At 34.5% G+C, this 21,867-nt stretch overlaps 2 protein-coding genes across 5 annotated transcripts; one reads left to right on the top strand and one right to left on the bottom strand.

Moving 5' to 3' along the window:
* Positions 1 to 215: 215 nt before the first annotated feature.
* Positions 216 to 5,158, top strand: LOC144429560 (lactadherin-like). Of its 3 annotated transcripts, none has more exons than XM_078117643.1 (9): positions 216 to 311; positions 847 to 1,059; positions 1,721 to 1,804; positions 2,361 to 2,434; positions 3,118 to 3,157; positions 3,580 to 3,711; positions 4,200 to 4,361; positions 4,540 to 4,712; positions 4,912 to 5,158. In XM_078117643.1, the coding sequence occupies exons 3-9, from the start codon at positions 1,750 to 1,752 to the stop codon at positions 5,053 to 5,055; spliced, it is 780 nt and encodes a 259-aa protein (XP_077973769.1). In that variant the 5' UTR covers positions 216 to 311; positions 847 to 1,059; positions 1,721 to 1,749; the 3' UTR covers positions 5,056 to 5,158. The 3 variants fall into 3 exon arrangements, with proteins under 3 accessions (XP_077973769.1, XP_077973770.1, XP_077973768.1); XM_078117644.1 differs by having other exon boundaries at positions 257 to 700; XM_078117642.1 differs by lacking the exons at positions 216 to 311; positions 847 to 1,059 and adding an exon at positions 1,178 to 1,529.
* An 18-nt stretch (positions 5,159 to 5,176) lies between these two features.
* Positions 5,177 to 20,627, bottom strand: LOC120347240 (uncharacterized). 2 transcript variants are annotated; one of them, XM_078117640.1, is made up of 13 exons: positions 19,534 to 20,627; positions 18,759 to 19,043; positions 17,955 to 18,057; positions 17,300 to 17,414; positions 16,501 to 16,683; positions 15,864 to 16,077; positions 15,026 to 15,128; positions 14,652 to 14,783; positions 14,383 to 14,514; positions 12,352 to 12,437; positions 11,933 to 12,017; positions 10,849 to 10,931; positions 5,177 to 9,519 (listed from the first exon to the last, which is right to left on the bottom strand). In XM_078117640.1, exons 1-13 carry the CDS (start codon positions 19,589 to 19,591, stop codon positions 8,606 to 8,608), a joined length of 2,493 nt encoding a protein of 830 aa, XP_077973766.1. In that variant the 5' UTR covers positions 19,592 to 20,627; the 3' UTR covers positions 5,177 to 8,605. The 2 variants fall into 2 exon arrangements, with proteins under 2 accessions (XP_077973766.1, XP_077973765.1); XM_078117639.1 differs by having other exon boundaries at positions 5,179 to 9,519; positions 17,955 to 18,063; positions 19,534 to 20,622.
* Between the last annotated feature and the right edge of the window lie 1,240 nt (positions 20,628 to 21,867).

A 21,867-nucleotide genomic window follows, 5' to 3' on the forward strand; every position in this document is an offset into this window, starting at 1 on the left:
TTGCTGATTATGAAGTCAAAATAAACTTATCTTATCTATCTTATCTTTTTCGGTGACGTTGGCAAGTGACTTATATTACCCGCGCTTTACGACATTCTATAATTTTTGAATATATTTTAGATAACTCTGACACTTCTCAACTATTCAACTGAGCTCCAGTAAGCTTCATTAATGTACAGACTTATTGATATCGTCTTCCAAACATTGCCCCGATCATATGCGTGATTCCTGAGTGGATGGATAAGAATAAGCCATTTGATAAAATTATTTTAAAACTGTTTGCAGGAAATAACGACATATGAATTGCTACTGTAAGTACACATATGCTGTCAAAAAATGTATCGCTGAATAGCTGACGATGCTATATCTCATATTGTCCTAAACACTTGTGGTTTTATTAGATAAATTGCGTGAATTTATGATTTCGTGTCGTTAAAAGGGAATACCCCAGTCTGTTCTTGAACACGAAATGGACAAATGCGTTGGTTTGTTGTTCGATTGTTGTTGTTGTTGTTAGTATTTTCTTGATATTTTTGTTCTTGTTGTCGTGAAAAATCGCTTTTCCCTTAATCTATTAGACCAATTGCTTTGAGATTTTCAGTGGTTCAAGATTGTTGTTGCTGCCATGAAGACTATTACTTTTATTTCATCCCAAAATAGTTCTATGGACTCTCTTTTCACTGGTGTGTGGTACAGTATGGTAAGTGTGTTATGCCAACACCCACTAATATTTCCCTGCGGATGAATGATTTCCCAAAATTCTTGACTGATATTATAATCATTTTTTACCGAGGTTTCACCCCCCTCTTTAATTACTATCATTTCAATTCTTGTTTGTATTTTTAGAAAATGTTCAAAGGGGATCTCGCAAATATAGAAGGTTGTAAATGATAGAGATGAAACTGATGTGAACTCTAGTTTGAACTAGTTCTATCTAGTTCAAAAATCAGACCACACGGAATCCGCTGAATGAACGGGGAACTTCCTGGCTGCTCACTTCCGCATTTTTTTGAATCAAAAAGTACACTGATCATCGTGATTCCCATTAAGCTAGATCAGGTAGATGGATAAATAAAATCAGTAAATCACTTGTATTATTAGGTTAACGCAGACAATATGTATATGATTTGAAATGTTAATTTCATTAAAATTAACCACTAGGTATTAAATCATTGCCCATTGGAGCGATTTTAATCTTTTACTGACCAAGGGATGGATATACGAGTCAAAGCATGCTTTTACCCCTCATTTCCATTCTAGTTCACATGTGTTTTAATACTGTATGATGCTCACTCTGATAAACATCTGCTTTCATGAAGTTTGCAGTCTTTATTTGCCGTTGCAATAAGCAAGTACGTCCGTCCAGCAGTTACTTGAACAGAAAATATTGAAAATCTATCTTATGATAGTTTTTGAATGTTTTAGTTATTTTAATAGAAAATAATTTCAGACGAAAAATTGATTTACTTTGATCTATTATATCTTTCAACGACTACAGAAACCGCCAGTTAAATTAAATAATAAAAAGAGTACGTATATCAATCTTGACGTAGGGAATGAGAGTTGCATTTTGGCACAAATTGATATCGCTTCAAGTCAATAAGTGGGTTTGAGAATACCTGACTACTATTTTTTAGGATATCGGGTGTAGTGTAGATTTGACTTACAGTTTGCTGCAAAAAGCTTGGAAATGTTATTGTAAATATTATTTTTCAAACAGGGCCGTTGAAATCAACATATATCAAAGAAATGTTTTTAAAGCTTTTTTATCTGGTACCCTTTGGTATTTTTATCAGTATTGAGGGTAAGTTAAATTTATTTTATAAAAATAAATGTAACATGAATAATTTCAAAACATTATAAAAAAAAGAAGAGAGCAATCTTCAAATATATGGACAAAGAAGTTGCGTATCGGTATCGGTACGATGATTGAGCCCTAAAAATACCAAGCTGAAAAAATCGACGTACGAGCAATGCAAAGGCGATTGAGCCCTGCGGAGCCATCGGGCCCAGAGAATTAAAAAAAAACGAACCAACAACCTTTTTCAGCTCTTTTCCCGGAAAAATTTAAATCAAAATCTTCTTTAGTTGCGAGAAGAAATCAATTTTCTCTCAACAACCTTCAGTTGTTCAGATTAAGTATGCAGGATTGGTTGACAAAGAAAACTGTAACCTGTCTTCGGTTATGCGAACCATCGTTTAACAACAAGATGTGCGAGAATAACTTAATTTCTCTTTTGTAGCCCGGTGTGCCTACCTTGACTAATTCATTGTTGTTGGTTTCAATTTTTATCGGTTTGAAAGTGTGTGTTTTTATGCTCAAATGAATATTAAAATATAACAACCGCGTTTATGTTTAGGTAGCCGAAAATGCTCAATTCCTGTTCTTTGCAACAATCGGCAAACCCCGACATGGGTACAAGTCGACATAGAGGTGAATTGAATTTTCAATAGACCACTACTTATTAGAAATTTATAGAAGTTTAAAAAAAGTATATATGGTGCAAATTAACCACATGAAGCAATGCTGAGTTTCATAACTATCAGTTGGGTTACGCTAACTATTTTTCATATTAGATTGCTGTTAGTTGTATGATGGTTATGTAGCATTATCCACCAATTCTATATATGGCTGGGCATTTAGAATCGAATAGTGAATTATTCAAATCGGTTCAGAGCAAAATTTCGAATCGCTGCCATCTTGTTTTTTTCTTTCCGCCAATGGTCAAGGTAAATTTCTCAATTTTTATTATTGGAGCCATATATTTTCAACGCAATTCTGACATATGACTCTTTTCTGTGGTGAGTTATTGATGCAAACGTGTATTTACGTGAACGCTCAACAATCTGCCTGAGTGACGTATTCTATGTTTTTAGTAATTTATGTGTCTGGAGGACCTAATACAATAAGAAAGTTACATACAGTTTCTTATTTCCCAAGAACTCGGGATTCGATTCGAAAAATGATTCGATGCGATTCTGAAATCATCAGGTATTCGAAAATGCCCAGACGTAATTCTGAGTTGCCCGTGTCAAAATATGTCAGTGAAGGTTGGAAGTAATATCACTTGTATCTTTCTTATATTGAAGGTTAAATTATTTTTCGAATATTTTCAGAATCGATTTGACTGCAAAGAAAAATTGGACAATTTAAATCGTATGTTTTAACTATATTTGTAACGTTAAGAATTTATCTTTCTACCTTTAAATTAAAATTAGTGTTAACAAAAAACTTTTTTGTGCCAAGTAATAGAAAGAGTTAAATACGTAATATAGACGCAAAATACGACTTGGTACAATGGCCGATCGGTGATTTATTTACGTTTACATTGAAAGGTAAAAATTGTAGATTCCATATTGAACTCAATTTAGGGTCGATCAGGAAAAATTTTCGTCTTTTCAAAAATATTACCTCTAAGTATGGATTGACGCCATGAGTATCTGTAATGAGCATTTTTCGAAGAGCTAGAGTAAAAATGTTTTACGAAAACTCAAGTAGAAACAGTTGATGTTGGAAACTTAAATTTACAATGGAAAATGATATATTAATTCAAATTTACGATATTTTTACAACAACAGGTCGAGCGGAATATTTGAAAGACCAAATAAAGCGATTGAATACCGAACTTGATAATTTTGAAACGTCTTCACACAAATTTGATCAAACTGCTGCCGATTTCGCGACTGAAACCTCTTCACAAAGTGTTATAAGTATTACTCATATTACTATATACGGTATTTGTTGTGCAATATCTAATCGAATAAATCCGCAATTTAGTGATATTTGAAAAATCTACATTATACGCCGATTTATTTTAAAATGCGGCCCACACATTGGTTTCGATTTACACTCACGCTGCTAATGTTTGGCTGATACACGCAATCAGGCTTCGCAGATTCGTCAAAAGAGTTTTCTTGACTATTTGCAAATGGGCTTTTTATTTTCACTACACATTCTTTGTTCAGGGAATTTAATGGAACAAATTCACGGAAAATAGGAACCGTGTTACGAACAAAATTTGGTTTTCTCAAACTGTATATCGATGATTATGAACACTAGTTATTTATCACTTCGAATAAGGACGTACAAAAATGAACGATATAATTTACCTGAATATATATAATTTTATGAAATTTCTATTTTGTATAAAATGTGCAGATTGTGTGTACTGTATTACTGTATTTTTTTTTTCACTCAGTATCCACTACTCCAGAACACAAAGAATGTCCAATGGGAATGGAAAGCAGGAAGATTCCGGATGGTGCACTTACTTCATCCTCTAAATATGACGTACATCATTCTGCTAAATATGCAAGGTTGGATAATGTGGAAGCAGCCGGTGGATGGTCGGTCGGAAGAGGTAGAAAAATACATTATTCACACTCCATGTAGATTTGCACTCAAGCTCGGACGTACAGTAAAAAACTCAAGTCAACTTTACATCGGACTATAACCATGACGCGTATATATTCAACATTCACATTTGCAATTTTAGTGAAATCACCACGTTTTTGTTTATAATTTTTTTTTTAAATCAGGTCGAAATCAGGTTGGTGAGTGGATTCAAGTTGACCTTGGAATCGTGAAGAAAGTTTATGGAATAATTATTCAAGGCAGACCGTACCATAATCAATGGGTAAAATCTTTCAAGGCAACGTGCTCAAACGCTACATCTGATAACTCGTTCATAACAGAGAACGGAGTTGTAAAGGTAGTGTAGATGCAGTAATAAATACCGAAATACTTCCCGCTAAATAGTAGTTATTTAGCTTTGATTACCTAAACATTTGTTCCCTTACACTCTACGTTACAATGAAAGACACCTAAACTCTAAAATATTTAAGATCATAATCCATCTGAAAACAACGTCTTTGTTCATTCTGAATTTTGCATCCTGTTTTCTTTGTTAGATTTTCCCTGCTAACACGGATAGAAACACCCACGTTTACAACCGACTAACTGAACCGCTGAAATGTCGATACTTTCGACTGTATCCTCAAACTTGGAACGAATGGATAAGCTTGAGGATGGAACTTCTTGGAGACTGTTTCTAGTTTTCGAAAATAAAAAACACACTGTATTCAATGAGAATTATACATTTATCTTGATCGATTTGGTATTTCAATAATAAACAGATTCACGGACGTTTGAAAAAAACACTCACTGACTTTATTATTGCACATCGTAAGCATCAAGAACACATGCTCACACCAAAAATTACTACTTGCATTCACAAATTGAGATGTGGTCTCGATGTCCCCACGGTAGTTTGCTTTGGGGGGTATTTTGCCGGGTTTGTGTCAAAATGGAATTTTGAGTAGAATTCAAGTGTGCAGAAGGTTGATGAGTAACTGAGTCCGGTTTTGATGCTGATATTTCGGTGTTTTCTGTGTTTGAATTATATCGTTGTTGAGCAGTTTTACCTAAAACATTTCCCCTTTCAATCAACGTTTGTATGTTCGCAACGTAAGCATCAAGCGCATACTCAATCACCCAAAACGCCTGTTTGTATTCCGAATTCGAGTGTTTATGAGACAGCTCTAAAATTTACTATGCATATTTTATATGCACATTTTTTTATCTGAAAATAGGAAGTCATGGTGACTTAATTCCGGTAAATGTTAGTCTGTAAATAAATAAAAAAAACATGCATAGAAGTTGGCATGCATTTAACGGTTCAACAAGCTGTGTATACCCAAGTATATTTGGTTGCGCCGAAAGATAATGCAAATTGTCACTTGTATAACAAGCTTGGCATAGAATTCTAATTGAATATTTCAAAAAGAATAACATCATCTTTTTCTACAAAATAGCAAGTATATTTGTGAGTTTTCATTAGATCATAGTTTAACTCAGTGGTTCTCAAACTTTTTTAGTCCCAGAGCCGCATTTCAAACCTAAAAGGTATGAAGAGCCGCACATAAACAACGCAAGGTAAAATAACAACAAACCTTAAGCGCGTAATTAAAATACAAAGTCATCGTAACAACAACACACGTAACAACTAGGGCTGGGCAAAATATTCGATATTGGTATTATATTATTCGAATATCCGGTACCACGTGACCTGCGCCGCTTGCTTGGACACCGAAATCGCGCGTCTCCAACTCAATCGTGATCCCAGATTTTAAACTCCGATAGCTTGGTGACATGTCATTAGCCATTTCTTGCATTACCGAACATAAATTTGATCAAAATTAAATGTTAAAATGACTTTTCGGCGTTTCATTGTAAAAAAAGGCGATTTGAGGTCATTAGAAAACTCTAGTTATATAAATAGCATGAATTTAAAAATGATCAAAAGTTTTTCCAAAAGCTGGTATGAGTTACTTGTATGAAAAACACTCATGTTGTAACCATATATGAAATGTCATGTCCTACTCCATTCAAAGCACTTTGTATTAGCTCTTCAGTGATCCCTTCCATCCTTGGCCAAGAAAAGTTTCGAATATGTAAACATTTTGCTCGACCATGCATGGCCGTTGAGCCAAGAGTAGAACGTAAAGAATTTCGTTGCAACAATGCACACTGACTCGTTCACGAATTGTCGCGTCTATTATCATCGAAAATGATTACAATTGTTAAATTTTGAAGCATTTGGGCAGTAATAATTAAGCCTTAAGGGATGACATATTCAAAATCATCAAGTGAAATACCAAATTTGCAAATTCTGTAAAGAAAATTGAGCATTACTCAGTTAGTATTTTAGTTATAATTACCATCGGGGTGTTGTTTTGTTGCAAAAACGTTGAAACTTGAAGGAATTAGTCATAATTAGAGTCTGACCCTCTATTAAGCACAAAGGCCTAGAAATGCCTTTATTGCCAATTTATTTAATCGCTATTTTAAATCAACATTCAGGATTCACGCAATCGTAAATTTGCTAGGTTTATCTATCTAATACTAGAATAGCACGAACACTATAGAAAAAGCATGAGAAACTCAATTAACATTTTAATAAATATCTGCATTTCGGTTACCGTTCACTTTAAACAGGCACGGTTAATTTACAAGCGGTGATAAGAAAGATCAAATCCAAGGCAGAGGATAAAACTCAGAATAAAATTAATTTGGTTTTGAAATCAGCCCTTAATGTATACAACAGCTGTCACGTTGACGAAGACAATGAGCGATTATGATGGAATTAACCATTAACCAGTAAAAAAAACGCTTTATTGCCGACCTTTCAATGTTTCTATTAGTATCGACCTCCGACGTTCTGGATCCCTTTTATGTATAAAAATATATTTATTTTTCGACTTTTCTGTATTCGTTAAAAATATTCAAATTATTCGATTCGAAAAAAGATTCGATTTTGCCCACCCTAGACTAACAGTCATTTAATTTGGCTTTGATTTCTAATAAGTTTGTCAAAGCGGGTCGAAATCGCGGAGGATGCAAGGTACAGTAGATGCTTGAGATGATCGCCAGATATTTCGGGACTATTTTCAATTACTGGAACAAAATTAAAATGCTCTATAAATTAAAATAATCATTGAGTTATTTGATGTATACATAATATTCGGAAATGCGACAAAAACTGAAGATCCACGAAAGAAAGCCAATGATTACAGCCATGTCTAAAATCTTTCCAAGCAAAAAGTGTCCAAGTTGTCCATTGTCCAAAAAGTGAGCATTGGTCCGAGTGGCCGCGAAAACGCTTACTGTTGCGTCACTATTGCATCTTGTAGACTAGTCAACGCTACACAAATAAACACGGGGGAATCTATTCAACTAACTAGTAGACTCCCGCATTTTAATTTCAAGTCAAGGATTAGTTTTCTATAAAAAAATTTTTTTGAAAGCATCCACAAGAGCTGCAGGAAAGGTTGTTGAGAGCCGCATGCGGCTCTCAAACCCTAGTTTGAGTACCAATGGTTTAACTCCTTCAGACAAAACAAGAAAGGACTTACAGTTCAGTACACAATACCCTGCTTACACCCCATAAAGCAGGGGGCGGCAACCTTTTGTCGCTGGTGGGCCAAAATTAAGAGTTGCAAGTCATTGGCGGGCCGCACATTTTTTAGAAAGTTGAAAACCGAGCGGATGATACTTTTTCAAATAAAAATCAAGCAGTGATACATCTATCGAATAGAATATAGATTTATTTCCTCATTGCATTGCACCTCAAAAAATGTCATTGAGATGTTTTCGGCGCCATTGAACCCATTGCACTTAGTATCAATTTTTCTGCGTTTGTTGCCATTTGTCTAAGTATAATTAAATTATAGGCTCATAAAATGATTTATCGTAATTTTTATACTTGTTAGATTATAATATAATTTAGTCCACACTTGTCTCACAATAAATTCTGCTACGTAAAGAATATAACCGTCAAAACAGCTGTTTTGTTACTATAATTCAGTGAAGCGTCGCGGGCCAAATCCGGCCAGTCAGCCGTAGGTTGCCGACCCCTGCGTATAAGATTTAAGGTTGAGTTTTAGGAGTGAATTTCGAATTCTCGTCTATGTTTGTGGCATATTTCTAATTGGTGAATAACAAAATAATTGAAAATTAGATCCAAAATTCAATCGAAAAAACAAGCAAAAAAATAAAAGGAATCATAAAGTATAAAACGATAATAGAAATATATGTATTAGATTATTAGACCATAGTGCTCGTATCACTACTGGAAACCGTTTTCGATTCAGGTGTTTTTCTACGCATATCCTCATATGTAACATCTTTTATTTTCGTTTCATGATTGATAACACTATCATAAGCTGACTTGACGAACACTTCCTCATCATTGTCCGTATTAACGTAAATCCGTTTAGAATCATTTAGCATTGCTTCATTATATTCTATAGTAGCGTAGGCAGGATCGAGTTGTGACATTGTGTTCTCATAAACAACGTCGTTGGATTGTTGTTTGGAAGCAGAGTCGTTCTTCTCAATCTTAGACAATTTATTTGTATCCATTGGAGTCAGATAACCGATTTCATCAACCGGTACCATGTTGTCGTCTTTTGAAGCTTGCTCTATTTGGTATTTTGATGATGAATTAACAGAAGTGAATAAATCTGCCGCATCGGCGGTGTATGCGAAAAGTTTTTTCGTTTCAATTGGGGTCAGATACCCAGCGTCGTTAACGCCTAAGTTATTTTCTTCTTCTGTGGTCGCCATCGTTTGATATTCCACTGATTTTTCAGTAGAAGTAAGAAATTCCGCTACGTCAACACTTTGGCTACGTACGTCACGTTTTGAAATTGACTCATAGTCTACGTCGGCTGGCCCATCACTTGCAACTTCCCCAACTAGTGTTGTGTCTATGCTCTTCGATCGTGTTCTTAACGTTGCATCACTAACTTGATCTTGATTCTTTAATGCAATGAGATTTGTTCTCGATATCTCTACCGCAGTTTGCTTTGGAGGGGAATTTTGCTGTTTTTGTGTCAAATTGGAATTTTGAGAAGATATCAAGTGTGAGGAAGCGTGATAGGAAACTGTGTCCGGTTTTGATGTTGAAATTTCGGTGCTTTCTGGGTTTATTTTGCATCGTTGCTGAGCAGTTTTCCCTTAAAAACATGGAAAAAGTCATAGTAGAGACTACAACATATTGAAGCAAACAAGGAAGTGTTTCACGGAAGTATTTATCCGCTAATCAAATTACACAATAACCGCCCTAAAGCACACTTCCATATTGCCATGAGGCAGAACTGCAAAACAACCAATTTGTAATTTTGCATGCCAGTGAAGCTAATGAAACGTTGCAAAATATATAAAAGAAATACTGGTATACAAAACACCATTATCTCCACCTTTGCAAAGTTACTGAAAATGCAGTTCATGTTATATACATCACAAAATAGGTCATGTTATCTGTATAGTAAACTTACAAGGTCACGATTTGTGAAGTATCATGGCACTGCCGCCGGCGGCTAATGCACGTAAAATACCATTTAACTATTTGAAATTTAATTTACCTATTCCATGGACTTTTTATACAATTGCGAAGTTTGTATCACCTATTTATTTTCTTCAACATTGAATACAAAAATAAACACGTATAGAATGAGGTAAGTTCAACTGTACACTTGTCCGTGATAGTCAATGGAAGCCGTTATAGTGAGCTTAAATGATATATGCATAAATACGGACGACGCATGGTATATGTCAGGGATGGCGAACCTTTTTCAATGAATGGGTCAAAAATCATATTTTTATCGCGGAACAGAAGAGAGTGGGTCACAGATATATGATCAATGTTTGTATCTATAAGAAACTTCTGAAACAAATTTTTTAGGCTTCTGTTGGTGTAGTTTCAGGCTTTACTTATGCAGCACTTCTATCAGGGACTTGATTCAGGCACTCGATTTTATGAAATTAGAGTACGAATACACGCATATGAATTACCATAAACGTTTAGGATGATGCGGTAAATTATTTTACGGTTCCAAAGAGTTTGGAGCCTTGGAGGGAATCCCACCTTGACAGTGTTCTATTTTTCGATCAACTTTCAACCTCATTAAGGCACTTTTACACTCCCCCGTTGTTATTTCAGATTTCTAGGCTTTTATTTCAAGTCTGAAAGATTTTGTTCTCTTAGCGGTATTGTGGGCGAGAAACTAATAAAATACAAAGTAGCATCTAGTTCTCGCATAACCCCTAAAACAGTCTGCAGATGAACCCGCGGGTCAGTGGTTCGCCATCCCTGGTATATGTAATATAGTTCAATTTTGTACATTCAAAATACCACATTTTAAGTTTGCCTACGAAGTTTCGCAGTTGAGATTAGTTGATTTATTTGTAATAACAAATACAGTGTATATTGAACCATCTGAATTCCAGTCACCGAATATATTATACACTCTTGTACTATCAAACACTTCATGAAATTTTCTCACCACGTGGAAGTGTTCTTGGTAAAGTTGAATAATTGCTTAAGCCTTCACTTTGCGTTGTGTTGTCTACCTGCTTCTTTTTTTGCCTGAAATTGGTGAAATTTATCATAGAACACATAATTGAAGATTTTGGAAAAAACTTTGGGCATAAAACTTCTTGTCTGGTAGGTACAAAGGAAGTAAACGGGTGAGAGCTCTTAACCAACCGACTTTGGCGGCAGAAGAAACCCACGGTACAAGCTTCAAAGCTCCATTATAATATTTGTAAAACATAGCACAGCCACGGAACATTTCGTCGATAGGAAATGAAACGTGTGTGAAACTTATTTATACAACGAATTATAATAGAAATCGACCCGATAAACGATTGGAACAGAGCATTTTCACGTCACCGAAATTTTTATGGAATATCTTTAATATGCCGAAGGCTGTAGGAGATAGGACTCGAATTCGGCTTTTTATATCGCTATCATTAGTCAGATTGTTATTACCCAAAACTCCGTCGTAATTTTGCTTACAAGCGTTAAAATATTGCAATACAGTGATATCGTGGCATGATATGTACGGACCATTGTTTTGGAATGAAAAAGCAGGAATTTGGATTTTGTGGGGTTATCGATTATACAACGAGTAAGGGCATATCATCGCATTTTGATAGTAATCAATATTAATAACGTGTCCATGTCTATCGTTAATTGTGGTTTCCATTTTTATTTTGACATTTTATGATAAAAAGTTGATGTCATTGCATTTTCTGGACACGTATTGGACATAATGATCGTTTTGTTGTTATGTTGTTCTTGTTCTCCGTATCGTTTCGAAGAAATCGCTTTTCTCTTTGATTACTAGACCAATTATTTGAAATTTTCAGTGGTTAAAGATGGAATTTTCCTCCAGAAGGGTATTACCCTTATTTTTTGTTATGACGTCATCAAAATTATGTAGCGCCACGTGTCCATGTATTTGAGCATAGCTATCTTGTTTAAACTTATCGACAACGCTTGTAGCAAAAATTTATTATTTGCGAAATTTGGCGTATAATAACCTAATAATTCACTTATGCTACAGATTTTTAATAAATACTTACGATTTTTTGCATCTGCACAGAATAATAACCAAAAGGATAAAAAACACAATCACTGCGCCGATGCATGCTTGAATTATCCAAGAATCTGTAAAAAATAACTACAAAAGAAGAAACCTCTTTTACCAAAAAATGTTCTAGTACTTTGACCATGAGGTTGAATGATGATGCCTAACGATGGGCATAGTCACCATTATATTGCATATTAGATTCCGCATTTGCTTGGTAGTGTATTATTTTGTATAAGATTTGAAAAGTAAACATTTTCAAACATTGGAATGATCATCATTTATCTGGGACATACAAATACACTTACTTTTCATTCCTATTTATTAAAAAATCTTCCAATGGCGCGGTTTTTATCGAGATGCCTTTGGGTAGAACTAAATTTACCGCTTTTCGTTCATTAAAATTTTACTCACTATTCTGAACGTTCAATGTGTGTTCGAAGGTGCTCACATTACTCGCTTTAGTTATATTATTTCCACTGACTGAGACGAGATAAACACTGTAGAATAAAAACAAATTTAGAACAAAAACAAATTGAACGATAATATTTACTTCCTGCACATTGGCAACCTATGTACGTAAATGTCAATTTATTTATTTAATGTCAATTAGCATCAGTCATTAGGTATATCTGGATCCCAAATAAAACTTAGCCCTGGGCTCAAACCAAACACGGAAACGGTGTGGTGGAAATGATTGAAAAGAGTTATGTGTCGGGTATAGAAAAATCACTGATGAGAAAAGCACAACTTTTAACAGTGGTTCTCAAAACTTTTATGGCCTGTGGCCGTATCAAAGATTTTTAACACTTGTGGCAATCTGTTCTTTCACAAAGATACTTAGTGTTACTCTTAACGCGCCACGTTGAAGAAAGCTAAACAAACGAAAGCAAAAGAATCACAGTCAATTTACGACGCTCCAGAGGTATGTTTACCAATATGGAGGTAACTAATTTTGTTCGCCCACTTTACGCCAAGTTGTGTGAAGGGGTTGAAACCTATAGGCAGGGGTATATTCCCTTGAATAACACAGACAGTCCCCAAACTCGCAATAGAACTAAAATAGGGAAAATCGAAATAAAATGATTTCCTAACTCTAGCTTGGGACACACACTACCCAATTTACTTCAAAACGGCACCTGTCTCGGGGCACCCATGGAATCAGTATAGATTTTCAAGCGTGGTTGTGAGTATTGGCTCGTTTTTTTATTCTACCGCTGTGTGATTTAGTCCAGGGGTGTCAAACTCGCGGCCCGCGGGCCGCATGCGGCCCCAGAGAACTTCCAATGCAGCCCTCGAACGATTCACAATAATTGTAATATTTTGTTTTAAATAGTCACACAGAAAACGACAATTTACTGAAAGTAGTTTTGGAAAATTAAAATTTTTTTGTTTTCAATTTGACCTAATTATGATTACACCTTAAGCTAGCAAAAGAATACTTGAAAAAACACTCCAGGGATTAAATGAAACGCAAAGTGTGCATGAAGAAGATGGCATTTTTGAAGAGAAATGGGAGTTGAAATATTTCTACATTTTTCAAAATTCTGAAGCACATTATTTAATTTGTCACCTTTCCATCAGTACTTAGTGTTAGTTCGGATACCTATAAGTTTTGTTATCCGGATAACGGATATATCCGGGTATTACATGTTTTAACTACCCGGTTAACCGGATAGTTACTGCTAATTTTAGAGAACCGACTTCACGAGATTTTTGCGGTGAATTGACCAAAAACCACCTTGCATCTATATTGTGAATAGCTCAAATTTGACAAGATCGAATTTTGAAATGCTACACAGATTACATGGAATCCGAAGTATTGTAAAATAAGTCCTCAAAATTCAAAATGGTTTATTCCATCATGAAATCCGTTTCTTCAATACACGCAACAACCAAAAGTCACACCCGACTAAAAATCAACAAACGCACATGCCAGACGTCTTGACATATGTAATAAAAAAAACATTGAGTTTATTTTGTAGTATTTTTGTAAATTTTTGGGGCATATATTTAGATTAAGTCATTTTTAGTGTATGTATCAATCTTTTCTTACCAAAACTTTGTTCAAAAATGATTTGGATAGTTGTATATAAAAAATTATGATTTTTTGTAATAAATTCAGTAAATTGCAATAATAGTAAAATGCAAAAATTAATATGTAAATGGTATTTTAAATTTAGGAAAATAACAAAACTTCATTCGGTTGTTTAATTGCATCACAATATATGTCACAAACTATCTAAAAATATGCTTTAAGTATACATTATCAAAGAATATCAAAAAGTATTTGCGGTCCTTTGCACAATTCCCCAAATACAATGCAACCCTCGAAACCCCATGAGTTTGACACCCCTGATTTAGTCCATCTAGTTATAGTGCCGAATTTAGAGTGCAAGTGAAATGAATCAGTGCTCATTGCATTTTCATATATTCATTTCTTACCTGTACCAATCATTTCGAGCTATTTTCTTGTTTTGACCATTCCATATGGCATTGGGGTTTCCCATGTATGATAAGTTACACAGTGAATGAGAACCACTTCCAAGCTTAAAATGGTACTGTCTTTTCGTCGAACTGCATAATAAAAAGTGATTTGTTTAAAAGATTGTTTGATATGAAAAATCAACGAAAAAAGAGAGTTGGATGAAAAAAATGGCAGATAGACTAAGAAATAAAACGGATGAGAAGGGACAAAAGTATATATATATTACTTTGTTACGTCTAGAGCTGCTGCGATGTATGAGTCTTCATTTTCCGATTCTCCGTCCGATGATAATATGTCTAAATTGAGCGGTAAAGGAACGAAATCTATTTTTCCCGGCGTGACGATTACAATCAGACAACTGTTACAATAATACGTATGTTAAGTCCATCCTATAAATATTCATTCAAAAATTTGCGCCATATTGGTAAGCATTAAAATTTTTCGTCCATTTTTGAATTATGTGATAATGAACAAATTTTTTTATTGACTTCGTTTCCGTGAAACTTTGTTTAAAAATTCAAAATTGTTTTATTTAATATTATCAAATGCATATAGAATAATAACAAATATATATATATATATATACAAATAAAAGCTTACCTGATCGGCCCATTATCTTCATTTGGTATTGTCAAAGTGATATTCCGTGTGACGTCATAATTCATTGACTTCGATATTACCGGTGAAGGTACAAATGTTGGAGCTTAAAAATACATAATCTGTATGAAATATTAATTTGATAGCAAGTATTGGATTACTATCTAATTGGCGTAATGACCAGATGTTCTCCCAAATTTCAGGACTGCAAGGAGACTGAAATACTAATACATTCTGATTGATTTTTCGAAAGCTGGTGCAGTAACGTAGAACGTAGGCTAATTGAAAATCGTTAAATTACTACACTTTTAAGTTGTCAATTTTATCAACGTACCAGTTATATAGATTTTTTATTATGGAAAAGAGTAAAACAGCCATACCAATACAACTATTAGAACAAGTGACGATATTAGTCATATTTGGTCGTTTTTTCGGAATGAAATATATTCGGATTGCTTGATTAAAATGCAGAAACCTGCCCATGCTTTCAGGTTCCGATTAAGTTTACATATTTATAATTTTTCTATGCAATTCGAGAAGAGTCATGCTGCACACTTACACAAATGTATTTTTGTAATGTTTCGTCTAACTGATTTCGTATTAGTCCGACGAAACGTTACAGAAATACGCTTGTGTTAGTGTGCAGCAAGACTATTGTATTGCATAGTAGGGTCATGTTTATTCTTGCTATATCAGCCTTGCATTATGCGCATACGGATTCACCAGCGCAAACCCATTGAGAAAAGATTTGGCGTTGGTTTGGCGTATTTCTAATTGTGTGTGACAAAAAATAACTTTTCTTAGCCGTTTTGTTTCATTTCATATAATTTGAAAAACTAACCTGCAGCATTGGAAATGCATTTTCCTGTTGGGTGACGTATATTCCCCCACTCATAACACGCACTTCCTCGAATTTGTACAGAATACTCAGTATTCGGCATTGTAGAAAATTGGTATTGTATCGAGTCCGATGACAAATTTTTGCTGAGTAAAGTTGCGTTTGTTGTGCGATTCATGCGTGGCGATATCCGCGCAGTTGTGCTTCGAACTTTAATCTGTAATACGTGATAAAGACGTGTGTAACTGTAAGTAGAAGTGGTGTTGGATGTGGGATGGTGAGAACCAGATATACTGAAAAGGAGTATATCATTTGAACAACAATTAAGAATAGCTTACAATAATTTCTAAAAAGTTTATTATCCGTAAGGAGGCTTACATTTTTAATAGTGCATATATGCATTGTTAGTGTGTTATTTGTGAAATAAAATATCTCTCTCTGAAATGTATGATGTGGAATGCAAGACAGAGATCTTTTACTCCAAACACATGATAAATTATTTTAGGTATGATTCTTTTGGCTTCGACTATTCGTCTTCGATTTGAGTCATGGTCAACATTTAATAACGATATTACCTGGACTAAAATGATTCATTGAAACAGGTTGATTCCTATCTGTTATGTACTTATTTTCCACCTACCTCGTATGTTGTCCGAAAAGTTTCATCAATGATTTTCGATGGTGACCATAAAAGTGTGCAAGTATCATTCAGCGGCTGTTGAGTAAGATTTACATTCTGGGGATCTGGATCGGGTGACGAAGTTATTATATTTTCCCATGTTAGATATTGAACACTACAGAGGTCGTTTAAGCATGGAGTCATCTGCGACAAATAGCAAAAATACATAGGTAAATTCTATAAATAAATACAATTTTTTGCACAATATGCTAACTTTAATGATGAAATGTTCATGCTCAAAAGGTATTACTTTATTACTTATCGATTTTAATCGGTAAGTATGTTGATGGCTATTTGTCTGTCTGTATGTCTGTTTGTCTGTTTGCCTGTTAGATGCACGCGATATCTCACGAAAGCGAGATCGAATCTGCTCCAGATTTTGCATGTGCATTAATCTTATCTCGGACCAGAAGCCTATTGATTTTGGGCGAATTATAATTAGCGAGTTATTATTTAGTTAGTGATGGGACACAAGGTGTCACTATGGAGTAAGAGCGCTGTTTTGGGGGGTCCCCGAACTTTCGATCGATAAGTCTTCGGTCTCTGACCGATATTCTCGTTTGTTGGTTACTCTGAAAAACCGCAGACAAGTGTATTTGAGTACTAAGTCACTCATTGACCACTCACATGCTAGCACATAACTGTCAATGATGACTTTTTGATAATCGAATTCACTCTTGCGTGATTGCTCCACAAAACACAAATTAAATAGAAAAATGTAATACGTTCATGTTTAACAAAATTTTAACAAAAATCTCACCGTTATGTTGAATTCACCAAATTGTATCAAAGGCAAGGAAACGACTCTCGTCGTGGCGTTGGCAGAAATAAATTTAGATGAAACGAGATTGTTTGATGAGTTAAAAGCCTCTATTCTGTGATCATTAATTTGGAGGAATAAAAGGTGAAGAAAATAGAAAGTTTGGTTAGAGTAAATAAAGAAACAATTTTTGTAACTTCGCGCAACTTTGAATTGTAATTAAGGGTAAATGAAATGAGTTTAATGACTGAAAATTACTTATTCAAGGTGTGAGAACTCATTAAAGTCAAATTTTACTGCAATTATACAGTAAAGTCCCTGGGATTTTATGGCAAAAAAATCAGCCAAAAATATGATTTGTTCACTAAGTGCTATGATTTGTTTACGGTGTCACAATGACTGACCAATGCTCCCATATTTTACATTTTTTTCTGTAGTTAGATAACTACACTAAAGTTAGATATGCTACATCTCGTATTAGGCAAATTATCAAGTATTCATTAGTATTATTGTTCACAAATACTATCTCCATATTAATAGTTGAAGATTTTATACAGAAGGTACGAATATAGGTGTTTTAACAAACCGCGCATTGGCCTAAAAAGTACAATAATGTGGCATTATTATTAAATGTTTTATCTTTTCTGCTACTCACTTGTGCCTTAATCCAACAGCGTTTGCATGTGGTTCCCAATGAACAGTGACGTTTCCATTACACGAAACGGTTTCGATTAATTTTATTGAAGGCTTGCTTGGAACTGAAACTTAAATATAAAATAATTGAAAAAAGCAGTTAAATATATTATTCATAATATACATCACAATAGAAAGGTCGCCAAACAACTTATGTGTTGTTTAAGTTGCTTTCCATCAAATTTCGTCAATTTATGTACTATTTGTATACACAACAATTTTGTAATTTGTTTACAACAAAGGGAAGCCCAACTGAGATATAACAGTAAGTGAATTCTGAGCCATATATCTCAAATTTAGACATTTTTAAAAACTTTCGAAAATTTGTTTACTAGTAACAAGAGAGCCATGCTCAAATATATGGACACGTAGAGCTAAGCAATTTTGATGACGTCAAAACGGAAAAAAAAATCTTTACTTTCTGGAGGAAAATTTCATCTTTAACCACTGAAAATTTCGAAGCAATTGGTCCAGTAATCAAAGAGAAAAGCGATTTCTCCAAAACGTGTCAAAGAACAACAAGAACAAGACTAAGAACAACATAACAACAAAACGATTGCTATGTCCACTACGTGTCCAATAAAACGGTGGAAAATGAAAAAGTTAAATAAATCATCATTGTGCTATCTGACAGCATTTTAACATTGTATCTCCAGCTGAAAATCAGCAAAGAATGTGCATGTAATTAAGGAGCATTTGCTTGCTATTGCGTCCTCAGCATGAATAAATAAATGAACTTCACAAAATACTGAAAAGGCTCATGTACCTGCAATATATACTGTTGTATTATGTGTTACATTTCCCCAAGTTTCAGAACAGAAGTAAAATCCCTCGTCTGCGTAATATGCATCGACAATATGTAAAACTGCTGTAGAATTTGATATTGACTGGAAGACTCGGTTACTAGATATTGACGGAATATGATCAAATCCACTTTTGGAAAACCATTGCATATTTATTGATGAATTGAACCCAACAGCCTCACATGTTACGTTGTATGAGCCCGGTTTGTTGATGGTGACGTTCGTTCTAGAGACCAAAACCGACTGAGCTGAACATGAAACACAAAATATAGTTTAAATATATTTAAAATGTTTAATGTGAGGTTTTTTACATAAACGTTGTTCTATCCGTTTGCAATATTTCACTATTGTTATCATATGGTGCAATTAGTACATCAAATTTGCGCTAATACATTTAGATTTGTACAATATGTATCTCTGTCTATTATCTATTTGATACACAAAATAGTTTGTACATGTTATTTTATATCACTCATAAGCTAAAGGACGATAATTCACGCAGAAAATAATTCGCTAGTTCGTATAGCAATTAGTGTGCCAGTTTGGTAGTACGCAACAACAACATAACAAGCAGGTAAATTTAACTGGATTAAGAAAATCTGTTGGCAAAGTTGGCAAAAAGTTAGAAGATTATGCAACGCGAAATTTTCTGAATTTTGTCAAAATTTTTTTTATAAATCACTCAAGAGTATTCAGGTCAAAGATGCAACAACAGAAAATAACGATATATGTACTCACCTTGAATATGTAAAAATAAAAGAAGAAATGAAATGATAAATGTCATGAAGCGAACCATATCTGATCAAATTCTTGCATAGCAGAGTATATCAACGTGAAAATATTCCCGGAACATCTACAGGAGTTACTCAAGAAATATACTAAAAAGTAGTAGCAATCTATCGTTAATCATATGAAAGAATCTTCACCAATATTCCTGTTTATTTTAAGCAAAACATTTTATCGAATTTGGTGTTTGCTGATATATTAACAATTTATTTTACGTTTTTTACATTCGTATATTATCGTCTCTGTATTTAGGCGGAATATGCATACTGAAAAATCTGAAAGTTATCTACTAAATTCTGTCTTTAAAAAGTAAATCTCCACGTTCAGTTTCACCCAGTTTGAAATGATAAATACTAACATACGGTGAATAAGAACATTATTATTCAAAAAGCAAAATACACAAATTATATTCATCATAGTATCAGCGTTTGCCTTAGCCCGAGTTCGTCTAAGTCAGATAACTAGGGCTGTGCGATATGACAATAAACGTGCGGCCAATGAACCCAAGTACAACACTGAGTGAAATTATCAGAACAAAATATGGGGAAGTTATAGAAATCTTAGTAAATATGTTGGAATTTTTTCCCAGTGTAACGCACGTATTGCACATTAAACTTTGAGAGGAAGTAAGCCTTACGAACATATTGTATATCAACTTCCTTCTAATTACTACGTATAGCTATCAACTAAGTCGTGTCTGCCCTTCTGAACGGGAGGCCGAAACGTACATAATAATTACCAAATCCCGGCTGCCCTGGATGACTCGAATATTTGAACCTAGCTAACACAAAACGTATTCTGTTATGATGTTTTGTTTTGGATCGTCCTCGGGAATTCGTTGGGCAACAAAATATTTTTAATCTATTTCCGTGTAGTTAAATGTATATGATGAGGTCATCATGTGTCACAAAATTTGGAAAAATTCTTGCTCCTGTCAGCAAGCGTTTAAAACAGTTTCAAAATTAAACTGATTCTGCTGGTAAGCATACTGTGTCGAACTAAATAACCACCAACAACACACTATTTCTCATCGACAAAATGCTGATCCAAATCATTCGTCAAATATTATAATTTGGACCTCCTGAAGTATGCGCACCAAGATGGCGCACAACCTAAACTCAGGTCGTGATACCAGGTTAGGGTTCAGGTTATGCGACATCTTGGTGCGCATACTTCAGGAGTGCCTATAATTTAATGCATCATTCTAAACTTTCAGAATGTCATTGGTTTATTGTTAAGGTGTTAGTGTACCATTTAGCTACGCCAAAAGTATTTTCTCTAAAATTCAGTTATTTAGATATAACAACCTCACAGTTGTTTCCGTGACCGCCATGACTAGAACTTCTTCAAGTATCCCGTCAGTGTAGAGTTACTGAATCGTGATACACCACATATTGAACCTATTCAATTTATCGGCAGTCCGTATATCTGCTTATACAATTGAGTTTCCTCCATTCCTCAATGAGTGCGTGTGACTTTATTTTCGGCAATTATCTTTAAAAAAAGCACAAATAACACATATATACATACTTTCAATATGACATGGGCAAATTAGGGCCCGCGGGCCAAATCTAGTCCGTTAGATAATTCAATCTGGCCAGCCCGATGCTGCCACAATCAAACTAAAAGTTTGGTGTTTTAGCTAAAAATATCTCAAGGAACTTGTCGAGATTGCGATTAAATTTAGGTTTGAGCAGAAGGCTTATTGTTTTCCACTTTTGCCTTTGTAACACTGCAAATATTGTTTATAAAATATAACGTTTTACGTCCCACTTACATGGCCCGCCAGTCTAGGTGGGCGAAATGTTGGCCCCGGTCCAAATACATTGCCCACACCTTGATTTAGATGAATGTTTTATGAAATATAACCTGTGATAGCAAAAATGAAATTAGTATCAATAATTTAATAGTACTAGCGACCTAGTATCAATATGCGTTATATAAATATCGTTAGCCATGCCACAACACGTGATAAAAAATATTGAAGAATTATAGGTTTTTGAACCGCGGATTCATATCCTTTTGACATGATACGAGAGTCCTCATAGCACTTAGTTTGCCGACAAAATTAGCACTAAAGTATGACAAAATAAAAAATGTTGTCATTGAATTGAAATAAAACAGCAAATCTTTAGGTGAAATATTAGCCCCCCTGGAAGGGATTGGGAGGAGATTTATTTCATTACGTGCGGGGAAAAAGTGAATATTCTCAGCAACAAAATCAATACCGCCAACAAATACAACAAAGACTGACAACGGCAACTTAGCAAAACGACCCATAAGTTC

This window comes from Styela clava, chromosome 11 (assembly GCF_964204865.1).
Source record: "Styela clava chromosome 11, kaStyClav1.hap1.2, whole genome shotgun sequence".
Taxonomy (NCBI): Eukaryota; Metazoa; Chordata; class Ascidiacea; order Stolidobranchia; family Styelidae; genus Styela; species Styela clava.

What these genes read in the sequence shown, in the direction of transcription:
- LOC120347240 (XM_078117639.1), bottom strand. Translation starts at nt 19,591, where the DNA reads ATGGTTCGCTTCATGACATTTATCATTTCATTTCTTCTTTTATTTTTA. An exon ending in CTTTTCGGACAACATACGAG is followed by an intron (nt 16,078 to 16,500) that starts GTAGGTGGAAAA and finishes CACGTATTACAG; the next exon opens with ATTAAAGTTCGAAGCACAAC. An exon ending in CACATTGAACGTTCAGAATA is followed by an intron (nt 12,018 to 12,351) that starts GTGAGTAAAATT and finishes TATTTTTTACAG; the next exon opens with ATTCTTGGATAATTCAAGCA.
- LOC144429560 (XM_078117643.1), top strand. Translation starts at nt 1,750, where the DNA reads ATGTTTTTAAAGCTTTTTTATCTGGTACCCTTTGGTATTTTTATCAGT. An exon ending in TGGATGGTCGGTCGGAAGAG is followed by an intron (nt 4,362 to 4,539) that starts GTAGAAAAATAC and finishes TTTTTAAATCAG; the next exon opens with GTCGAAATCAGGTTGGTGAG. An exon ending in CAGAGAACGGAGTTGTAAAG is followed by an intron (nt 4,713 to 4,911) that starts GTAGTGTAGATG and finishes TTTCTTTGTTAG; the next exon opens with ATTTTCCCTGCTAACACGGA.